This window comes from Magnolia sinica, chromosome 18, assembly GCF_029962835.1.
Source record: "Magnolia sinica isolate HGM2019 chromosome 18, MsV1, whole genome shotgun sequence".
NCBI lineage: Eukaryota > Viridiplantae > Streptophyta > Magnoliopsida > Magnoliales > Magnoliaceae > Magnolia > Magnolia sinica.
Window position 1 is genome coordinate 49,701,689 of NC_080590.1, and position 18,831 is coordinate 49,720,519.

Consider the following 18,831-nt stretch of genomic DNA (forward strand, 5'->3'; position numbering starts at 1 on the left):
ATAATGGCGATGATGGTGAGAAGATGATGATATGATCTGGTCCGTTTGTCTGCATTTTCATGGCAGCCAAACCCCGGCAACAACCACCAGGTCATCTCTCTCTCTCTGGTTGAATGTCCTTTAATATCCTGTTCTTTGATGTGCGATTCAGGGATTTCTAGGGCAGATAGATGTATTTTGTCTCTATTCTTTTGATTTGATCTATTGATTGGCCTCTGGGAAATCGATTCTCCATCTGTATTCTCCACCAGGTCATCTCTCCATCTGTATTCTCCATCTATTCTTGGGGTTTTGGGGAATTTGGTTTCAAAGGCATTTAAGGATGTAGATGGTGATTCGAGTACCAGGTCCTTCCGATTGTGCAGCAAGCAAGCTATGCTGGACATCTTGCTCTAGCGGTCTCGGGATGTTTCAGCCTATTCGAGGAGTAAGGTTCTTCAGGTGTGGGCAGAACTATGCGAAGAACATGCTGTTTCAATTGGTCTGTGGAACGAGGTTGCTTCTGGGAGATTGGAGGATAAGAGCACATTCGTGAGGAAAGCGGCATTGAATCCACTCATCACGATGTTGCAGCATAACCCGTTTGGTCCACAACTTCGCATTGCATCATTTGAAGCGCCCTTGGAGAAATACAAGGAGAAGCTGGAAGAGATGGAACCCAATGCACCTTCTGAGAGCGTTTTTGGACGGGATACCTTCAGACAATGAGACATGTGAAGCAGATGGAAAGGTTTATCAGGCTGAAGTAAGAGCAGCAAGACAGTGTTACTGACAGTTGTTTGCCTGGTGTGGAAGATGGGGTCAGTAAGGATTCTTCCATGCTGGATTTTGAGAACCTGGAGCAGACCAGGGCCTTGGCTGCATCACTTGAGACATGTTTGAGGTTCTCAAAGTGCATATCCTCCACAATGCCGACTCTGGTCCAACTGCTGTCTTCATCTTCTGCCACTGATGTTGAGAACACGATTCTTTTGCTGATGAGGTGCAGACAGTTCCAAATTGATGACTCTGAGGCCTCTCTCCGGAAAATGTTGCCACTTGTAAGCATCCTCTTTGATTTGTGTTACAATTCTTCTAGACTTCCAAAGCAATCTTGGCAAGCATTTAAGGGTGTGTTTGCATTGGATTTCTGTAGGCATTTTCACAGGACAAGCCTATCCGTGCAGCTGTTGAGGATGCATTCATCACAATTTATTTGACGAGAAACCCTACAGAAACTGCTGCAAATCTATCGAGCATTGCTATAGAATCTAGCATCGGCGATCTAGCAGCTCTAGAATTTATAGTTGGTTCCTTGGTATCTAAGGGGAATATTTCTACAAGCACGGTATGTTTATTTGATTGTCATAATTTCAGGTGCTGCTTCCATCAATATGATTCACTCACTTTGCTATAGAAGTTATGCATTGGTGTTCTTTTGGCATTCTTTGACATGCATAGTTAGACACTTAGACTAAGAACTAAGAGTGCTGATTTTTTGCACACTTCAGGGCTTGTTTTTCTCACCAATTACCTTGGTAATGTAAAGAAAATGTGCAATAATTACAAATCGCTTTACCTGCCTCCTGACAACATCTGCATTTGACCACTGATTGCTGTGGTAAATTGAAATGATGGCATTTTTACATTGCCTGAATGTCAAATCGCCACCAAAATGCACTGATGTTGCTGTTTGGATTCGAAATTTTTACAGTAATTACATATTGATTGGGATCATTTCAATGGATAGAAACCTTTGACATGATTGGGCCATTTCAGTGGATCTGAACCGTTCATATGATTTGGTCATTTGGTGATCCAAATGCTTGAGTTGTGCTTTTTAAGTGATCTAAACTCATCATATGATTAAGGCTACTTTCAATGACCGATGTCGATGGATATTTTAAGTTAATCTATATTATTCATATTATTGAGATCAATTCTCAGTGATCGACATTGCTAATTTTGTAGAGCCCTCTTTAACTTTACAAACAATTTTAATGATCAGGCCTATTTTTGCCGATCCTTCATTATTGCTTCTAGTTTAGTTAATTAAGGTGATTCGGTCCTTTATCTTATTTTCGCTTCTTTATTGATCCAAACTCATCATATGATTGAGGCTATTTTCAATGACCCATGCCAATAGATATGTTAAGTTGATCTATATTAATATATTATACATATTATAGAGATCAGTTCTCAGTGATCCATACCGTTAATGTTGTAGAGCCCTCTTTAACTTTACAAACAATTTAAATGATCAGGCCTGATTTCGTCAATCCTTCATCTTATTGGATCCAATTTAGTTGGTTGAGGTGATTCGACTCTTGGGGGATGTACACTGATGAATTTTCCATTTTCAGAGACTTTAGTTCAAGAGTCAGCTATAGTTGGTCCATTTTATAATTCAAGCTATTTTAGTGATCCACACCATTCGTATTAAGGCATACACTTAAAGAATCAATCAGTGAATGTCGCATGAACCAAAAGTTATTAATGATTCAAATTTTGCTAATGATTGGGCTCATTTTCAGTGGCACAAACCTTTGATGTGCTTGAACCATTTCAAGTGATCTCAACCGTTCATATGCTTAGTCTTGTTTTATGTGATCCATACCCTTCATATGATTAGAGTTGTTTTGGTGATGTAAACCCTTCATTAGTTGAGGCCTTTTTTAGTGATCCAAACCAGTGGGTATACTTATGCATCTTTTCACCAATCCATTAAGTTCATCTTTTGATACTTAGGCCTCTATTCATTAATACAACACTTAATATTTTGGGATTGTTTTCAGTGATCTAAACCCTTCATTTCATTGGATCTAGATCGGTTTGATATAATCAGACCTTCGGTTACCTATCTTATCACTTAATGCTATATACTCGTTGGATTGCACGAGCGTAGAAAAATGTTAAGAGGGGAGGTATCTTGTCTCAGAATTATGCTCATTTTCAATAATCCAAACTGGTTACATGATTGATCAGTATTTAGTGATTCAAATTATTAATAGGTAGAGTTTGTTTCCAATAATATGAACCGCTCATATGATTTGGTGCGTTTCCAATAATATGAACCATCATCATCATCTAATACTTATCCCAACTAATTGTTAGGCCCATTTTCACTTTTAGTGACAAAAGCCATTGATGTGCCTGGGCCATTTTAAGTAATCCTAGCTGTTCATATATGTGGCTTGTTTTGAATGACCCATACCCCTTTGGGTTGGAGGAATATAGCATTTCAATTTTTTATGCCAAACCATCAATATGTTCAGGCCCATATTCATTAATCTAGTTAGTTGAATTGATTTAGCCCTTGGGAGGTACAATGGTGACTTTTCTCTTTTTAGAGTTTGGTACAAGAGTTGGCTACAGTGGTTTATTTCTTGTTGTCTTAAACATAAAGTATTAGGAGGACAATTTCTAGTGATCCAATTTATTTTTATAATTTGGTCTAATTTGAAATTGTCAATATGTGGGCTCATTTTATTAAATTCAAACTGTTTCAAACGTTTAAACCGTATTTAGTAAGCTAAATTCTTGATATGGTTGGGTTTCTTTTTTCAATGATCTAAACTCTTCTTATGATTTGGCCCATTTCTTGTGATCCAAACCTTTGACATGCTTGGGCCATTTCAATGGATCAAAACCTTTGATGTGCTTGGGCCATTTCAGCGGATTTGTACTTCTTATATGATTCGGCCCATTCAGTTATCCAAATGCATCATATGATTAGTGTTGCTGTTAGTGATTTAAACTCATTGTATGATTGAAGCCTCTTTCCATGACCCATCCCAATGGATATGTTAAGTTGATCCATCTATTCATAATATTTGAGGTTGGTTCTCAATGATCCACATCGTTAATTTTGTAGGACCCTCTTCAGTTCTATACACAATTCAAAAAATCATGTTTCTTTTTACAACGATCCAAATTCATATGATTTGGCCCATTTCTAGTGATCCAAACCTTTGACATGGGCCATTTCGATGGATAAAAAACATTGACATACTTGTGCTATTAAGTGGATCCAAATTGTTCATATGATTCGGCTCATTTGGCGATCCAAACTCATCATATGATTGAAGCTGCTTTTCGTGATCCTAACTCATCATATGATTGAAGCTGCTTTTCATGATCCATGGCAATGGATATGCAAAGTTTATCCATGCCCTAAATTTTGTAGATCCTTCTTTAGCTTTACAAATGATCCAAACCTTTGACATGGCAATGGATATTTAAGTTGATCCATGCCCTAAATTTTGTAGGACCCTCTTCTGCTTTACAAATGATCCAAACTGTTCATATGATTTGGTCCATTTCTAGTAACCTTTGACATGCTTGGGCCATTTCAATGGATCAAAACCTTTGACGTGCTTGGGCCATTTCAACAGATTTGAACTTCTTATATGATTCATCCCATTCAGCGATCCAAATGCATCATATGATTAGTGCTGCTGTTACTGATCTGAACTAATCATATGATTGAAGCCTCTTTCCATGACCCATCCCAATGGATATGTTAAGTTAAATCCATCTATTCGTAATATTTTATGTTGGTTCTCAGTTTTCCACATTGTGAATTTTGTAGGACCATCTTCAGCTCTACGCACAATTCAAACAATCATGTTTCTTTTTACAACGATTCAAATTCATATGATTTGGCCCATTTCTAGTGATCCAAACCTTTGACACGCTTGGGCCATTTCAATGGATCAAAACCTTTGACGTGTTTGGGCCATTTCAATGGATTTGAACTTCTTATATGATTTGGTCCATTTGGGCCGTTTAGCAATCCAAATGCATCATATGATTAGTGTTGCTATTAGTGATCTAAACTAATCATATGATTGAAGCCTCTTTCCATGACCCATCCCAATGGATATATTAAGTTAGATCCATCTATTCGTAATATTTGATGTTGGTTCTCAATGATCCACATTGTTAATTTTGTAGGACCCTCTTCAGCTCTACACACAATTCAAATAATCATGTTTCCTTTTAGAACGATCCAAGATTCCAAATTCATATGATTTGGCCCATTTCTAGTGATCCAAACCTTTGACATGGGCCATTATGATGAATAAAAAACATTGACATGCTTGGGCCATTTAGTGGATATAAATTGTTCATATGATTCGGCTCATTCGGCGATCCAAACTCATCATATGATTAAAGCTCCTTTTTATGATCCAAACTTATCATATGATTAAAGTTGCTTTTAATGATACATGGCAATGGATATGCTACGTTGATCCATGCGCTAAATTTTGTAGGGTCCTCTTCAACTTTACAAATGATCCAAACTGTTCATATGATTTGGCCCATTTCTAGTGATTCAAACCTTTGACATGCTTGGGCCATTTCAATGGATCGAAACCTTTGACATGCTTGGGCCATTTCAACGGATTTGAACTTCTTATATGATTCGGCCCATTCAGCGATCCAAATGCATCATATCATTAGTGTTGTTGTTAGTGATTTAAACTCATCATATGATTGATGCCTCTTTCCATGACCCATCCCAATGCATATGTTAAGTTAGATCCATCTATTCATAATACTTAAGGTTGGTTCTCTGTTATCCACCTCGTTAATTTTGTAGGACCCTCTTCAGTTCGATACGCAATTCAAACAATCAGGGTTCTTTTTACAACAATCCAAATTCATATGATTTGGCCCATTTCTAGTGATACAAATATTTGACATGGGCCATTTCGATGGATTAAAAACATTGACATGTTTGTGCTATTCAGTGTTTCGGCTTATTCGGCGATCGACACTCATCATATGATTAAAGCTGCTTTTCATGATCCAAACTCATCATATGATTAAAGCTGCTTTTCATTTTCCAAACTCACCATATGATTGAAGCTGCTTTTCATTATCCATGGCAATAGATATGCTAAGTTGATCCATGCCCTAAATTTTGTAGATCCCTCTTCAGCTTTACAAATGATCCAAACTGTTTATATGATTTCACCCATTTCTAGTGATCCAAACCTTCAACATGCTTGGGCCATTTCAATGGATCAAAACCTTTGACGTGCTTGGGCCATTTCAACGGATTTGAACTTCTTTTATGATTCGGCCCATTCAGTGATTTAAATGCATCATATGATTCGTCCTGCAGTTAGTGATCTAAACTCATCATATGATTGAAGCCTTTTTCCATGACCTATCCCAATGGATATGTTAAGTTAGATCCATCTAGTCATAATATTTGAGGTTGGTTCTCAGTGATCCACATTGTTAATTTTGTAGGACCCTCTTGAGTTCGATACGCAATTCAAACAATCAAGTTTCTTTTTACAACAATCCAAATTCATATGATTTGTCCCATTTCTAATGATCCAAATTTTTTTCATGGGCCATTTTGATAGATTAAAAAACATTGACATGCTTAAGCCATTCAGTGGATCCAAATCGTTCATACGATTCGGCTCATTCGGCGATCGACACTCATCAGACGATTGAAGCTACTTTTCATGATCCAAACTCATCCTACGATTGAAGCTGCTTTTCATGATCCAAACTCATCCTACGATTGAAGCTGCTTTTCATGATCCTAACTCATCATATGATTGAAGCTGCTTTTCACGATCCATGGCAATGGATATGTTAAGTTGATCCATGCCCTAAATTTTGTAGGACCCTCTACATCTTTACAAATGATCCAAACTGTTCATATGATTTGGCCCATTTCTAGCGATCCAAACCTTTGACATGCTTGGGCCATTTCAATGGATGAAAACCTTTGATATGATTCGGCCCATTCAGCGATCTGCATCATATGATGAGTGTTGCTGTTAATGATCTAAACTAATCATAAGATTGAAACATCTTTCTATGACCTATCCGAATGGATATGTTAAGTTAGATCCATCTATTCATAATATTTTACGTTGGTTCTTAGTGTTCTACATTGTGAAGATCCAGATTTGAACTTCTTATATGATTCGGCCCATTCAGCGATCCAAATGCATCATATGATGAGTGTTGCTGTTAATGATCTAAACTAATCATAAGATTGAAACAGCTTTCTATGACCTATCCGAATGGATATGTTAAGTTAGATCCATCTGTTCATAATATTTTATGTCGGTTCTCAGTGTTCCACATTGTGAATTTTGTAGGACCATCTTCAACTCTACACACAATTCAAGCAATCATGTTTCTTTTTACAATGATCCAAATTCATATGATTTTGCCCATTTCTAGTGATCCAAACCTTTGTCATGGGCTATTTCGATGATTAAAAAACATTAACATGCTTGGGCCATTTAGTGGATATAAATTGTTCATATGATTCGGCTCATTCAGCGATCCAAACTCATCATATGATTAAAGCTCCTTTTTATGATCCAAACTTATCATATGGTTAAAGCTGCTTTTAATGATACATGGTAATGGATATGTTAAGTTGATCCATCTATTCATAATATTTGTTGTTGGTTCTTAGTGATCCACATTGTTAATTTTGTAGGACCCTCTTCAAGTCTATGCACAATTCAAACAATCATGTTTCTTTTTACAACGATCCAAACTCATGTGATCTGGCCCATTTCTAGTGATCCAAACCTTTGACATGGTCCATTTCGATGAATAAAAAACATTGACATGCTTGGGCCATTTAGTGGATCCAAATTGTTCATATGCTTCGGCTCATTCGGCGATCTAAACTCATCATACGATTGAAGCAGCATTTCATGATCCAAACTCATCATATGATTAAAGCTGGTTTAAACGATCCAAACTCATTATATGATTGAAGCTACTTTTATGATCCATGGCAATGGATATCTAAGTGTATCCATGCCTTAAATTTTGTAGATCCCCCTTCAGCTTTACAAATGATCCAAACTGTTCATATGATTTGGCCCATTTCTAATGATCCAAACCTTTGACATGCTTGGGCCATTTCAATGGATCAAAACCTTTAACGTGCTTGGGCCATTTCAAAAGATTTGAGCTTCTTATATAATTCGGCCCATTTAGCGATTCAAATGCATCATATGATTAGTGCCGCTGTTAGTGATCTAAATTGATCATATGATTAAAGCCTCTTTCCGTGACCCATTCCAATGGATATGTTAAGTTAGATCCATCTATTCGTAATATTTGATGTTGGTTCTCAGTGATCCACATTGTTAATTTTGTAGGACCCTCTTCTGCTCTACACACAATTCAAACAATCATGTTTTTTTTTTTTTACAACGATCCAAATTCATATGATTTGGCCCATTTCTAGTGATCCAAACCTTTGACATAGGCCATTTCGATGAATAAAAAACATTGACATGCTTGGGCTATTCAGTGGATATAAATTGTTCATATGATTCGGTTCATTCGATGATCCAAACTCATCATACGATAAAGCTCCTATTCATGATCCAAACTTATCATATGATTAAAGCTGCTTTTCATGATACATGGTAATGGATATGTAATGTTGATCCATGTGCTATATTTTGCAGGATCCTCTTTAGCTTTACAAATGATCTAAATTGTTCATATGATTTTGCGCATTTCAATCGATCAAAACCTTTGACATGCATAGGCCATTTCAACTGATTTGAGCTTCTTATATGATTCGACCCATTCACCGATCCAAATGCATCATATGATTAGTGCCGCTGTTAGTGATCTAAACTCATCATATGATTGAAGCCTCTTTCCATGACCCATCCCAATGGATATGTTAAGTTAGATCTAGCTATTCATATTATTGACGTTGGTTCTTAGTGATCCAAACCATTAATTTTTTAGGACCCTCTTCTATTTTACAAACGATTCAAATGATATGGTTTCATTTTACAATGATCCAAACTGTTCATATGGTTTGGCCCATTTCTAGTGATCCAAACCTTTGACATGCTTGCGCCATTTCAATGGATCAAAACCTTTGACGTGTTTGGGTCATTTCAGTGGATTTGAACTGTTCATATGATTCAGCTCATTCGGTGATCCAAATACCTCATATGAGTCGTGCTGCTTTTAGTGATCTAAACTCATCATATGATTGAAGCTGCTTTCTATGGCACATGTTACTGGATATGCTAAGTTGATCCATCTTATTTATATTGCTGAGGTTGTATCTCAATGATCCATACTGTTAATTTTATAGTACTTCTTCAGTTTATAAACCATTCAAGGATTGGGCCTGTTTTCACGGACCCAAACCATTCATACTAATGCTTCGCTAATATTGTTGAGCTTGTTTATAGTGATCCAAGCTTTGCACATGATTTGGCCTGTTCTGGAGATCCAAACCTTTGACATGCTTGGGCCATTTCATTGGATCTGGGTTGTTCAAATGATTAGGCATACTTGACGATTGAAATGCTTCATATGATTGGAGTTGCTTTTAATGATCCGGAGTAGTTTACATGATGATGCTAGTTTTAGTGACCCAAGCCAATTGATATTCTAAGTTGATCCATATCATTCATATGATTGAGCCATCTTTTAGTGATCCATTTAATTATTATTGTGTGGCCCCTATGGCGACTCCCGAAGTCTGAGGTCTACTCCTAGACCAACAGAATTACATGAATGACAAGGCATTTTCAGTCAAAGCCTTCGGCCCGAACTTCAATTTATAGATTTCTTTTTTCTTCAAAGTGGATCTATTAGGGGCCAGACCAGCCTGACCCCCCCGAAGGGGCTTATCATCTGGTGTTGGTTGACTGAATTTGATTGCCTATAAGTTGTTCGCTACACCAAAAAGTCCATCTACGTCCCCTATTTGAATTAGAAATTCTGCCTTGCCTCCTATCACTTCACTCCTTCCCGTGATTATTTTCAGGTTTTGGTTTGTCCTAGAAGATGGGGTAAGGTCCCATGAATGTGCACACGACTTACTTTTTATTAGACTATCTTCAATAGGCAAAATCATACACCACTTTAGACAAGGGTTGATTAGCCATGGAATCAAAGTAATAACCGTCGATCTTTAATTTAGGATCAAGACAAATAAGAACAGTCAGACTCTTACCTGAAGATGAAGTTAGGCTTGGATAAGGACACTAGTTGGATTAGGAAGTCACTCATAACAAAATGTTTTTTTTAAAGCTGAAAATACTTGGGCATCATTTAAAATAGACAAATTTTATGCATCATATTCAAAAGGATTCCGCGCCAGAATAGAAAACTAGGAAAATTTTAATGATTAAGAAATAAATTGATAGGAAGAATACAGAAGGACGATCTACTCTAAAATAACGTAGGCGATTTTATTTTTCTCTCCTTCATTTGCAGTGTATTTTGCATGGATGACTCTTCTAACTTGTTTATATGTTGATTATTTTCAGAAAAGTAAGCCTTCATCGAAAATAAGCGATCATGATATAAATTGCAAGGAAACTTTTGCTTAACGGGGATGTGGGCAATTGATGATGTTGGTTCAATGGCTGAACAATGAGTCAGTTGATTTTTCAGGTTTCTGAACTATGCTGCAACACTGAAGTTTTCAACAGTTGTTGCAGAGTTTTTAGGATGAGGTAATTGTCGGAAAATAAGGCGGTTGGTAGGATTCTCAGAAGAGTGAAATTGGTGTAGGTGCTGCTTTTAAGCCATGCTTGTTTGTATCGCTGAATCCAAATGCTTCCAAGTCTTGCCACAAATCTTCTGTTTCTCTGTGCTTAATATTATGGTGCTCATCAATCACGGGGCATTTTGTATTGCTGCAAGGTTTTATCTCCCTTTGATGATGTATCTGATACTGAGTTGTTATATAGTAGTATAAAGATTGTTTCAAGCTCTTAGCTGTATGAATTGTGGTTATCTAAGATGTTGATTCTGTTCTCACACAATGATGGTAACTAATGTATATTCTGTTTTAGGTAAACTGATTTTATTTTCAGTTTATGGTCGGTCTGCTCGAATTGAAACTTTTAAGATTAACCTAAGTGGCTGATTTTTATGCAACTTTTATTATCCTGCCCTACTGAGTAGTTTATTTTGTCCATAATGCACAAGGACAGTGAAGATGTTCTCTGTAGTAGACATGGATAGATTTTCTTTTCACAAGTCTTGTTGACTACCTCGAACTTGCAAATACATAAAAAGAGCCAAATATGGTTACCAGTTAGTGGAGGATTAAGTTTTCAGATCTTAGCTAATAAGTTGTTTTGATATTTACAACCAATGTGGATGTTTCCAAGACAATGAAAATGGCCGTTTGGTAATATTCTGCAGATCTGATGCAGTTTGGCTGTATTCCCCTGTCATCTTTGTATTTGACAGTATTTCCTTAGTTTCATTTGTTGAACCTTTTCTTTTACAGGAGAGGCTTATCTGAATCAGAAATACATTTTCTTGAGGAACTATTCAGCTTACTTTTTGGCTGAGAGTTCCATTATACATTTTTTGGTAGCATCTTTTTAAGTTTAGAGTCATGAATTCATTATTAGAATATGGGATAACTGTTTCAGTTTTCCAGAATTCTGATGAAAAGTTTCTGTATGTTGATTAATTTGTGCCATATCTTCAGACTAACCTAGAGACAAAATTGTATTATTCTTTTACAACAAAAATTAAATTTCCTGATAAATTGAGTGGAAGTTTTCTCAAGTATAATTCTTTTACAGCAAAAATTAAATTTCTCAGATTCCTAAGCTAGTCATCTTTATTGACTGCCGCATGACTGAAAAATATGAGTAGAAGTTTTCTCGAGGTGTTTTTCTTGACCCCATCTTTTCTTTCATTCTCCTACCTTTGGAGGGTGGCCTCCCCACCTGAGTTTTGGAATATCCTTGATTTTTGGACATGCATTCATCATTGTAAAATGCACTTTATGAACATACAATACACAGCGGAGCCTAGCATCACCATCCCAACTGTTTTAACCTGTTTCTTTGTTGGCCCACGTATTAAAAAAAATTAGGAATTTTGCATACCTCACTCACTAGGGAGGTCCACCACAATATGAACGCTTCAGATCGGGGAGCAATAGGCCCCACTTTGTACAAACTGAAATCCCATGCATTTTTGTACAATCTCTTAGGCCTTGCATATGATTGTACTATACCTTGATTTTATAAGGTATATGCCCAGTTTCGATTAGGACTGAATGGGCTAAGGCCAGGCTAGGCACATTTAAAATTTTGAATGAGCCCGGCTGTTAAGCTTGGCCCAAACAGCTAACATCTTTGTTGGGCCCAATGAGGTGGTCTTCCATTCAGTGTGGCCCACTCATGTGGCCTCCACAAGTTTTTGGATCAACTTGACATTTCTGTTCTCCCTTCCACCAGGTCTACGAGACTTGTCGGTAGGTCAGATGGCAAATAAACACCAAGGTGGGTCTCATGAAGGTTTCAATGTTGGACGTCATGTCCTCATTGTTTTTTGTGGTGTGGTCCACCTAAGATCTGGACCGGCCTCATTTATGGTCCCATGATGTAAAATAAGCTGGAGAAACAGATGGACGGTGTGGATTCAACATATACATTATGGTGGGTTGCACAAGTGGGGACCACCCTCGCTAGGTTTTCAAGCAGCAACGCACCTTGAAAAAGGGGAAGGATTTGGACTGCCTTTCGCAGGAAGTTCCTGCACAAGGATGCTGGGTGGGGCCCACTGTTATGTTTTTCGGGAATCTACCCCTTTTATCCTTTTGGCGAGCTCATTTCAGGACAAGATAACAAAAATGAGGTAGATCCAAAACTCAAGTTGGCCACAAGAGGGGGGAAATTGGGGAAAGAAATACCTAACGTTGAAACCTTCTTGGGCTCCACCTTGATGTTTATATGCCATCCAAACCGTTTATAAGGTCATTATCATTGGGATGAAGTAGAAAAAAATAAAAATAAAAAGTAGCCTGAACTTCAATATATAGATTTCTTTTTCTTTAAAGTGGATCTATCGAGGGCCAAGCTAGCCTGAACCCCCGAAGGGGCTTATCATTGGGTGTTGGTTGACCGACTCTGATTGCCTATAGGTTGTTCGCTCAACCGAAAAGTCCATCTACATCCCCTATTCGAATTAGAAATCCTGCCTTGCCTCGTATCACTTCACTCCTTCCTTGTGATTATTTTTAGGTTTTGGTTTTTCCTATACGATGGGGTAAGGTCCCATGAATTCCCAATAACTAGTAAATGAAATTTTCAACTATAAAGAAGTTTTCTTCCCACTACACCAAAACTTTGGTTGAAATTTTCATGCCGTTTCTTAGAAGGAGGTTGATTTTGGTAGGGAAGAAAATGAGGAATTGAAGTCGTTGTTGCCACCTCGAAGGGGCGGAATGTCAACAAGACCGAAGAATCTATGGTGGAAGTGCAATGGAATGATAGGAATGGCAACAAGCGTGCAGAAGTTTTTGAATTCCAGCCATGGTAATATCCATCGACTTAGATTTAATTCATTTCTCTCATTTAAATTTTATTTATTTTCAATTCTTGAGAACAGTTTTCAGAATTTTGCAGCATTACTGTTAGTTTGGTACATTTTTCTTTCCTGCTCCTGGTCTTGTGAGGAAACTTGTGGTTGAGGAATGCTCATTTACTTACTACGTGCATTTTGGAACCCAAATTCATGGGGATATGCAACACTAGATGTGTGCAAGATCTGGACCACACATCTAGCAGGACGCACCATATAAGAGCCATGACTCAAAAATCAGATCAATCGGATGATCCTAAGTGTTGTGTCGGAACAGGACTGAAAGATGGGATTTTCCTCAAATCGAGCTTAGGATCTCCCAACCACTCTGATTTTGGGCCATGGCCCACGTACGTTAGAACTTGCTGGAAGAGTGGTGTTCCGATGGGAACTCGTACATGCAAAAAACCTGTACAGTTAGCTTGCCTCGTTGCGGCTATTCTATGAAGAAAACATTTGTTCATGTAGTCATTTGAAGCCAAACAGAAATCCATTTAGTGGGGTTGGGGTATTGGGTTTAATGTCAAGTTAAAGACAAGAAAAAAGCATATCATGTTGTTGGCAGGTGGAAAACAGTGGGGTTCTGAGACTATCTCAAAATCATGTCTCAAAAAGTTCAAAGGTTGAAACAATGATGTGTGATGACTGATGATGTCTCAAAAACAATCATTTATTTTTTATGGAGTGTATGCCATTAAATTCAGATTTTTAATTGGAAATTGTAAATTGCATGCTTGAATTAGGTGGATGATTGGACGTTGCTCACATGAGCACGATTTACACGTGTGGAGAAATGATTCGAAATTGGCTAATAATGTGATTAGTCGGATGATTCTGATCAGGTGGTCCATACCTGTTTAGTGTTTGGCATCAGTTTGTTGCATAAATATTTTTCGTTTTCTACCATCCATCAGAACTTCATGATTCATATGCCACATGCAATTTCTAATTAAGTGTTTATTTATAATCCAATACTCTTTGCCAGAGTATCAAAATATTCTCCATAGGTTTTCTGCAACATGATATTAGCATGACAGCCTCTGCAGCACCTAGGTTCTCCCAACCCAGTCTCTTGTATTAGGTTTGGCTCCTTCCAAATCTCTCTTCAACACCAACAGTAAATGGGAACCAAGCCATCTTACAAAATTCTAAACACAACCTATACATGAATTGGATTGGCCAAAAAAAGAAAAAAGAAACAGCTCATAAAAAGAAAATGCCTAACCATTATTTAGAACCTTAAGGGACTGGATATACCATTCATATCTGCATTTGCTGCCCACAAAAAGAAAAAAGAAACAGCTCATAAAAAGAAAATGCCTAACCATTATTTAGAACTTTAAGGGACTGAATATACAGTTCATATCTGCATTTGCTGCCCACACTCCTACATAAATTTGTCTGAAATTAGCAAAAGATAGTTTGACCTGGGAGAATCTGTAAATTCTTCACTCTTCACTATCTTAGATACTTTCCTTTTTCTTTTCTTTTCTTTAAGGTTAACTGCATTAGTAAAACAAGGGGATTAGAGGATCTTAGATGCATGCATTATATTTACCAAAAATGGACTGTAATCAGGTATTTTCTTGCCATGCAGTGTTACTGTTTTACGGAAAATTCCAAAGTGGCCTTCTATTCCTTGGAGGATGATGCCAAATTGCTCTCTAAGTCTTGGACTCGTTTCCAAAAATGGACTGTGTGATGATGTAATCGGGTTTGTTTTATGGTTGTTTGTATCTTGGTAAATCAGGTTGAATGTTGGAATTCATGTTCAGCCTACGAGATCAGGTTTAAGAATGCATGTGTATGTCCAATCTGTAAAAGGGTCAGTGGAGCCTGGCACTAAATGAGTCAGGTTAGACTTGATGAATTTTTAACTGAGCCTGTTGGGCAAGAGAGTAATGGATTCTGGGTTAGGTTTTGGTGGGAATTTTTAACTGAGCTATTAGCATTTATCTTGTGCAGATACCTTGGCATGGTTTCTGTAAGGTCAGATGTTTATTCATTTGGAATTGTTCTGTTGCAACTGATATCAGGATGCAATGTGATCAATGAAAATCAAGAAGAGCAAAGCCAGTCTCTACTTCGATGGGTATGAAATTTGTGTATATCTGTTGGTCACAAACTCTTTTTAATTAAGTTGTGAAAGAGAAATGCCCCATACTCTTTATCATGGCATATATTTGTAGGATCCGTGAGATTCATCTGTTGGTCCACTTAGAGTTTGTGTCCTGTCCTAAAAATCAGGCCAATTGAATCAACGAGTGGCAAAATGTATGTTGAATGTAGGTTGCTGGTTCTCTTTTTCATGTACTTTTGGCCCATCTGATGAATGGACCAACTGATTCTTGGGCTATGGAACAGACTTTTTGGGATCACCCTATGAACGATATGGTTCTTGCAGGTGCCATGTCAGCACATGTGGGGGCGTTTGTGTTGTTTGCTTCAAGATGGGTGTCCAGAGACAGCATTCCTCATTCTCAGTCTCTCTTTTACTATGGAATGCATTGCAGATGTTGGTTATATATGGATGTCAGATATTGCTAAATTAATTGGGCCTTATGAAATTCTCTGTCCTGATTTCAACAAATATATCTACGCTTTTACTTATATTTTAGGCAGAAGTGCTGATCGAAAAGCTTGCATTACATGAACTGATTAATCCTCGTGTTGGAGAGTCCTACGACACATACGAACTGTACCATATGGCTAGGACAACGTACTTGTGTGTTAGGAGAAGGCTGGAAATGCGCCCATCCATGGGAGAGGTAACTGATTGAAACTTGGTACTCTGAATTTTTATTTATTTATTTATTTATTTATTATTTATTTATTTATTTTTGTGATTTTTAGTTGCAAAATGTCAAATAGTTTCTTGTTTGTAAACAATGGTTTTCATCTAATCTAACAGTGAGGTGTAGCAGAAGACATTCTTGTAAAGCCTTATTAATCTTTTATATTAGAGATTAATAAGGCTTTACATGAATGTAGTAATAGCATGCATGGGAAATATAGTGATTGGGGCAGTAGATCTTGTGGGTCACCATATGGTTTGGCACTAGGCCAAAAACATTTACATTCATGAGTTTTCCCTGTTGAATGTGGCCTGTTACTCATCATTCTCGTTTAGCGTCCTCCTCTTTAAGGCTGGTGATAAGACCTGTTCTACACGCCGTGTATTAGGGAAAGTTTTTGTTTTTAATCCTCACATTTGGATATTCCTAAAATTTAAACTTTCAATTTCAGTGTTCACTATTAAGCCTACGCCTGTCCATTCCTTTCAAGCTTGATCCCGCCCCTATAGGTGTATGCTCATGACGCTTAACGACTGAGTTCAATTTCGTCCCCGTGGATTTTTAGATGCTCGTGGTTGGCGAGTGATTGCGTGCATCTGCAGGGAATGGTCTCGCCTTAAAGGGATAGGGACACCCTGTCTTTAAATAAAATAAAATAAAAATAAAAATCCCAAAACTCGTCACGAGTTTGGGCGAATGGCTCTGGTCTTGGGTTTGCTCCCCACAGACACGAGTTCATTTCCCTTCTCCGTGGGTTACCGGTCACAAGTTCGGGATAACGTCTTTGGTCGTGGGTTTGCTCCCTACAAACACAAGTTTGGGAGAATGGCTTTGCTCGTGGGTTTGCTCCCCACAGACACAAGTTCGATTCCCCTTCCCGTGGATTACCCGTCATGAGTTTGGGTGAACGACTTTGGTTGTGGGTTTGCTCCCCACAGACACAAGTTTGATTCCCCTTCCCGTAGATTACTCGATGCACGTGGTGTAATAGGGGAAGTTTTTTTTTTTTTTTTTTTTTTTTTTATAAATCCTCACATCTGGAGACTCCTGAAACCCTCAATTCTATGTTCACTATTAAGCCTATGCCCAACCATTCCTTTCAATATTTATCTGGCCGTTATAGGGGTAAGCTATAGTGATGCTTAACGACTGAATGTGATCTTCATCTGTCAATGAATAATGGATTGACTCCGTTGTTGGCATTGCTATGTTTTTCTCTCCTTTCCTATTAGCCTAGCTTATAGCTCTCATGATAAGGTCGTCGTATTTTGCAGCGGTGACTCCCGAAGCATGGGAGCTACTCTTAGACCAATAAAATTACATGAACAACAAGGCTTTTCCAGTCAAAGCCTTCGGCCCGAACTTCAATATATAGATATCTTTTTTCCTCAAAGTGGATTTATTAGGGCCCAAGCCTGCCCGACCCCCTGAAGTGGCTTAATATCTGGTGTTGGTTGACTGGCTCTTATTGCCTATAATATGTTCTCTCGACCAAAAAGTCAGTCTAAATTGCATGGGAGCTACTCGTAGAAATCCTGCCTTACCTCTTATCACTTCACTCCTTCCCGTGATCATTTTCAGATTTTGGTTTGTCCTAGACGATGGGGTAAGGTTCCATGAATGTGCACACGACTTACTTTTTATTGGACTATCTTCAATAGGCAAAATCACACACCACTTTACACAAGGGTTGATTAGCCGTGGAATCAAAGTAATAACCGTCGATCTTTAATTAGGATCAAGACAAATAAGAACAGTCAGACTCTTACCTGAAGATGAAGTTAGGCCTGGATAAGGACACTAGTTAGATTAGGAAGTCACTCGTAACAAAATGTCTTTTTAGCTGAAAATATTGGGGTGTCATTTAAAATAGATAAATTTTTATGCATCATCTTCAAAAAGATTTTGCGCCAAAATCAAACACTAGGAAAATTTTAATGATTAGGAAATAAATTGATAGGAAGAATACCAAAGGACGATCTACTCTAAAATAAAATCAATACATCAAAACCTTTTGATCCTTATATTCCAATCTATACTTTCTATTGTCAAAGTGGCTAGGGGAAAAAAATTAGAATTCGAGTAAGTGGATTGTGGTATCTATCAATAGTGGATTAAATGTATCGAAGTCCTCGTATGGGTTAGATGATATTACCTTGTATAAAAATTGCTTACTCCAATAATTGCACTAGAATGACAAAACAAAGAAGAAAATGCTAAATGCCCAAAATTTAAAAAGAATTCATTGGATTTACCTTAAAAAGAAAGAAAGTAAAAAAAAAACACGCAGTTTAAATATTAAAAAATAAAAAAATGATAAAGGGGATTGGAATACAGTTCAAAGAAAATCAGTAACATGGGTCTAGGTTATTGAGAATGATAAAATGTTTGCTGAGAAAATGATTAAACTCCCTAGAAGCTACCATATTCAAATATGATAGATAGTTTAAGTTGATAACAATCACGTAACCCTCACCACTTTCCCATCTCAAAATCATTCCCTTATCTCAATTGTAGACAAGGAAGATGTGCGTGTAACAATTGGTTCCATCAAAAGGATATCCCAAATTCTCTAATCCAATTTGTCATTTCTTCTTCTTCTTTTTCTCACTTTTTGAAACCCCCAATCAAGAGAGCTAGCATCATTTAAAATGGACAAATTTTATGCATCATCTAC

General features: G+C 37.5%; 1 protein-coding gene across 1 annotated transcript; it reads left to right on the forward strand.

Annotated features, from left to right (window-relative positions):
• The first annotated feature begins 780 nt into the window (after window positions 1-780).
• LOC131232707 (condensin-1 complex subunit CAP-D2-like) lies at window positions 781-10,368 on the forward strand. Its single transcript, XM_058229132.1, has 3 exons — window positions 781-1,040; window positions 1,136-1,327; window positions 10,293-10,368. The coding sequence occupies exons 1-3, from the start codon at window positions 819-821 to the stop codon at window positions 10,353-10,355; spliced, it is 477 nt and encodes a 158-aa protein (XP_058085115.1). The 5' UTR covers window positions 781-818; the 3' UTR covers window positions 10,356-10,368.
• Window positions 10,369-18,831: the final 8,463 nt, after the last annotated feature.

Bases quoted from the DNA above. Each gene is read 5' to 3' on its own strand.
- LOC131232707 (XM_058229132.1), top strand. From the start codon at position 819: ATGCTGGATTTTGAGAACCTGGAGCAGACCAGGGCCTTGGCTGCATCA. The intron at 1,041-1,135 runs GTAAGCATCCTC...GGATTTCTGTAG, and splicing joins TCCGGAAAATGTTGCCACTT to GCATTTTCACAGGACAAGCC. The intron at 1,328-10,292 runs GTATGTTTATTT...GATTATTTTCAG, and splicing joins GGAATATTTCTACAAGCACG to AAAAGTAAGCCTTCATCGAA.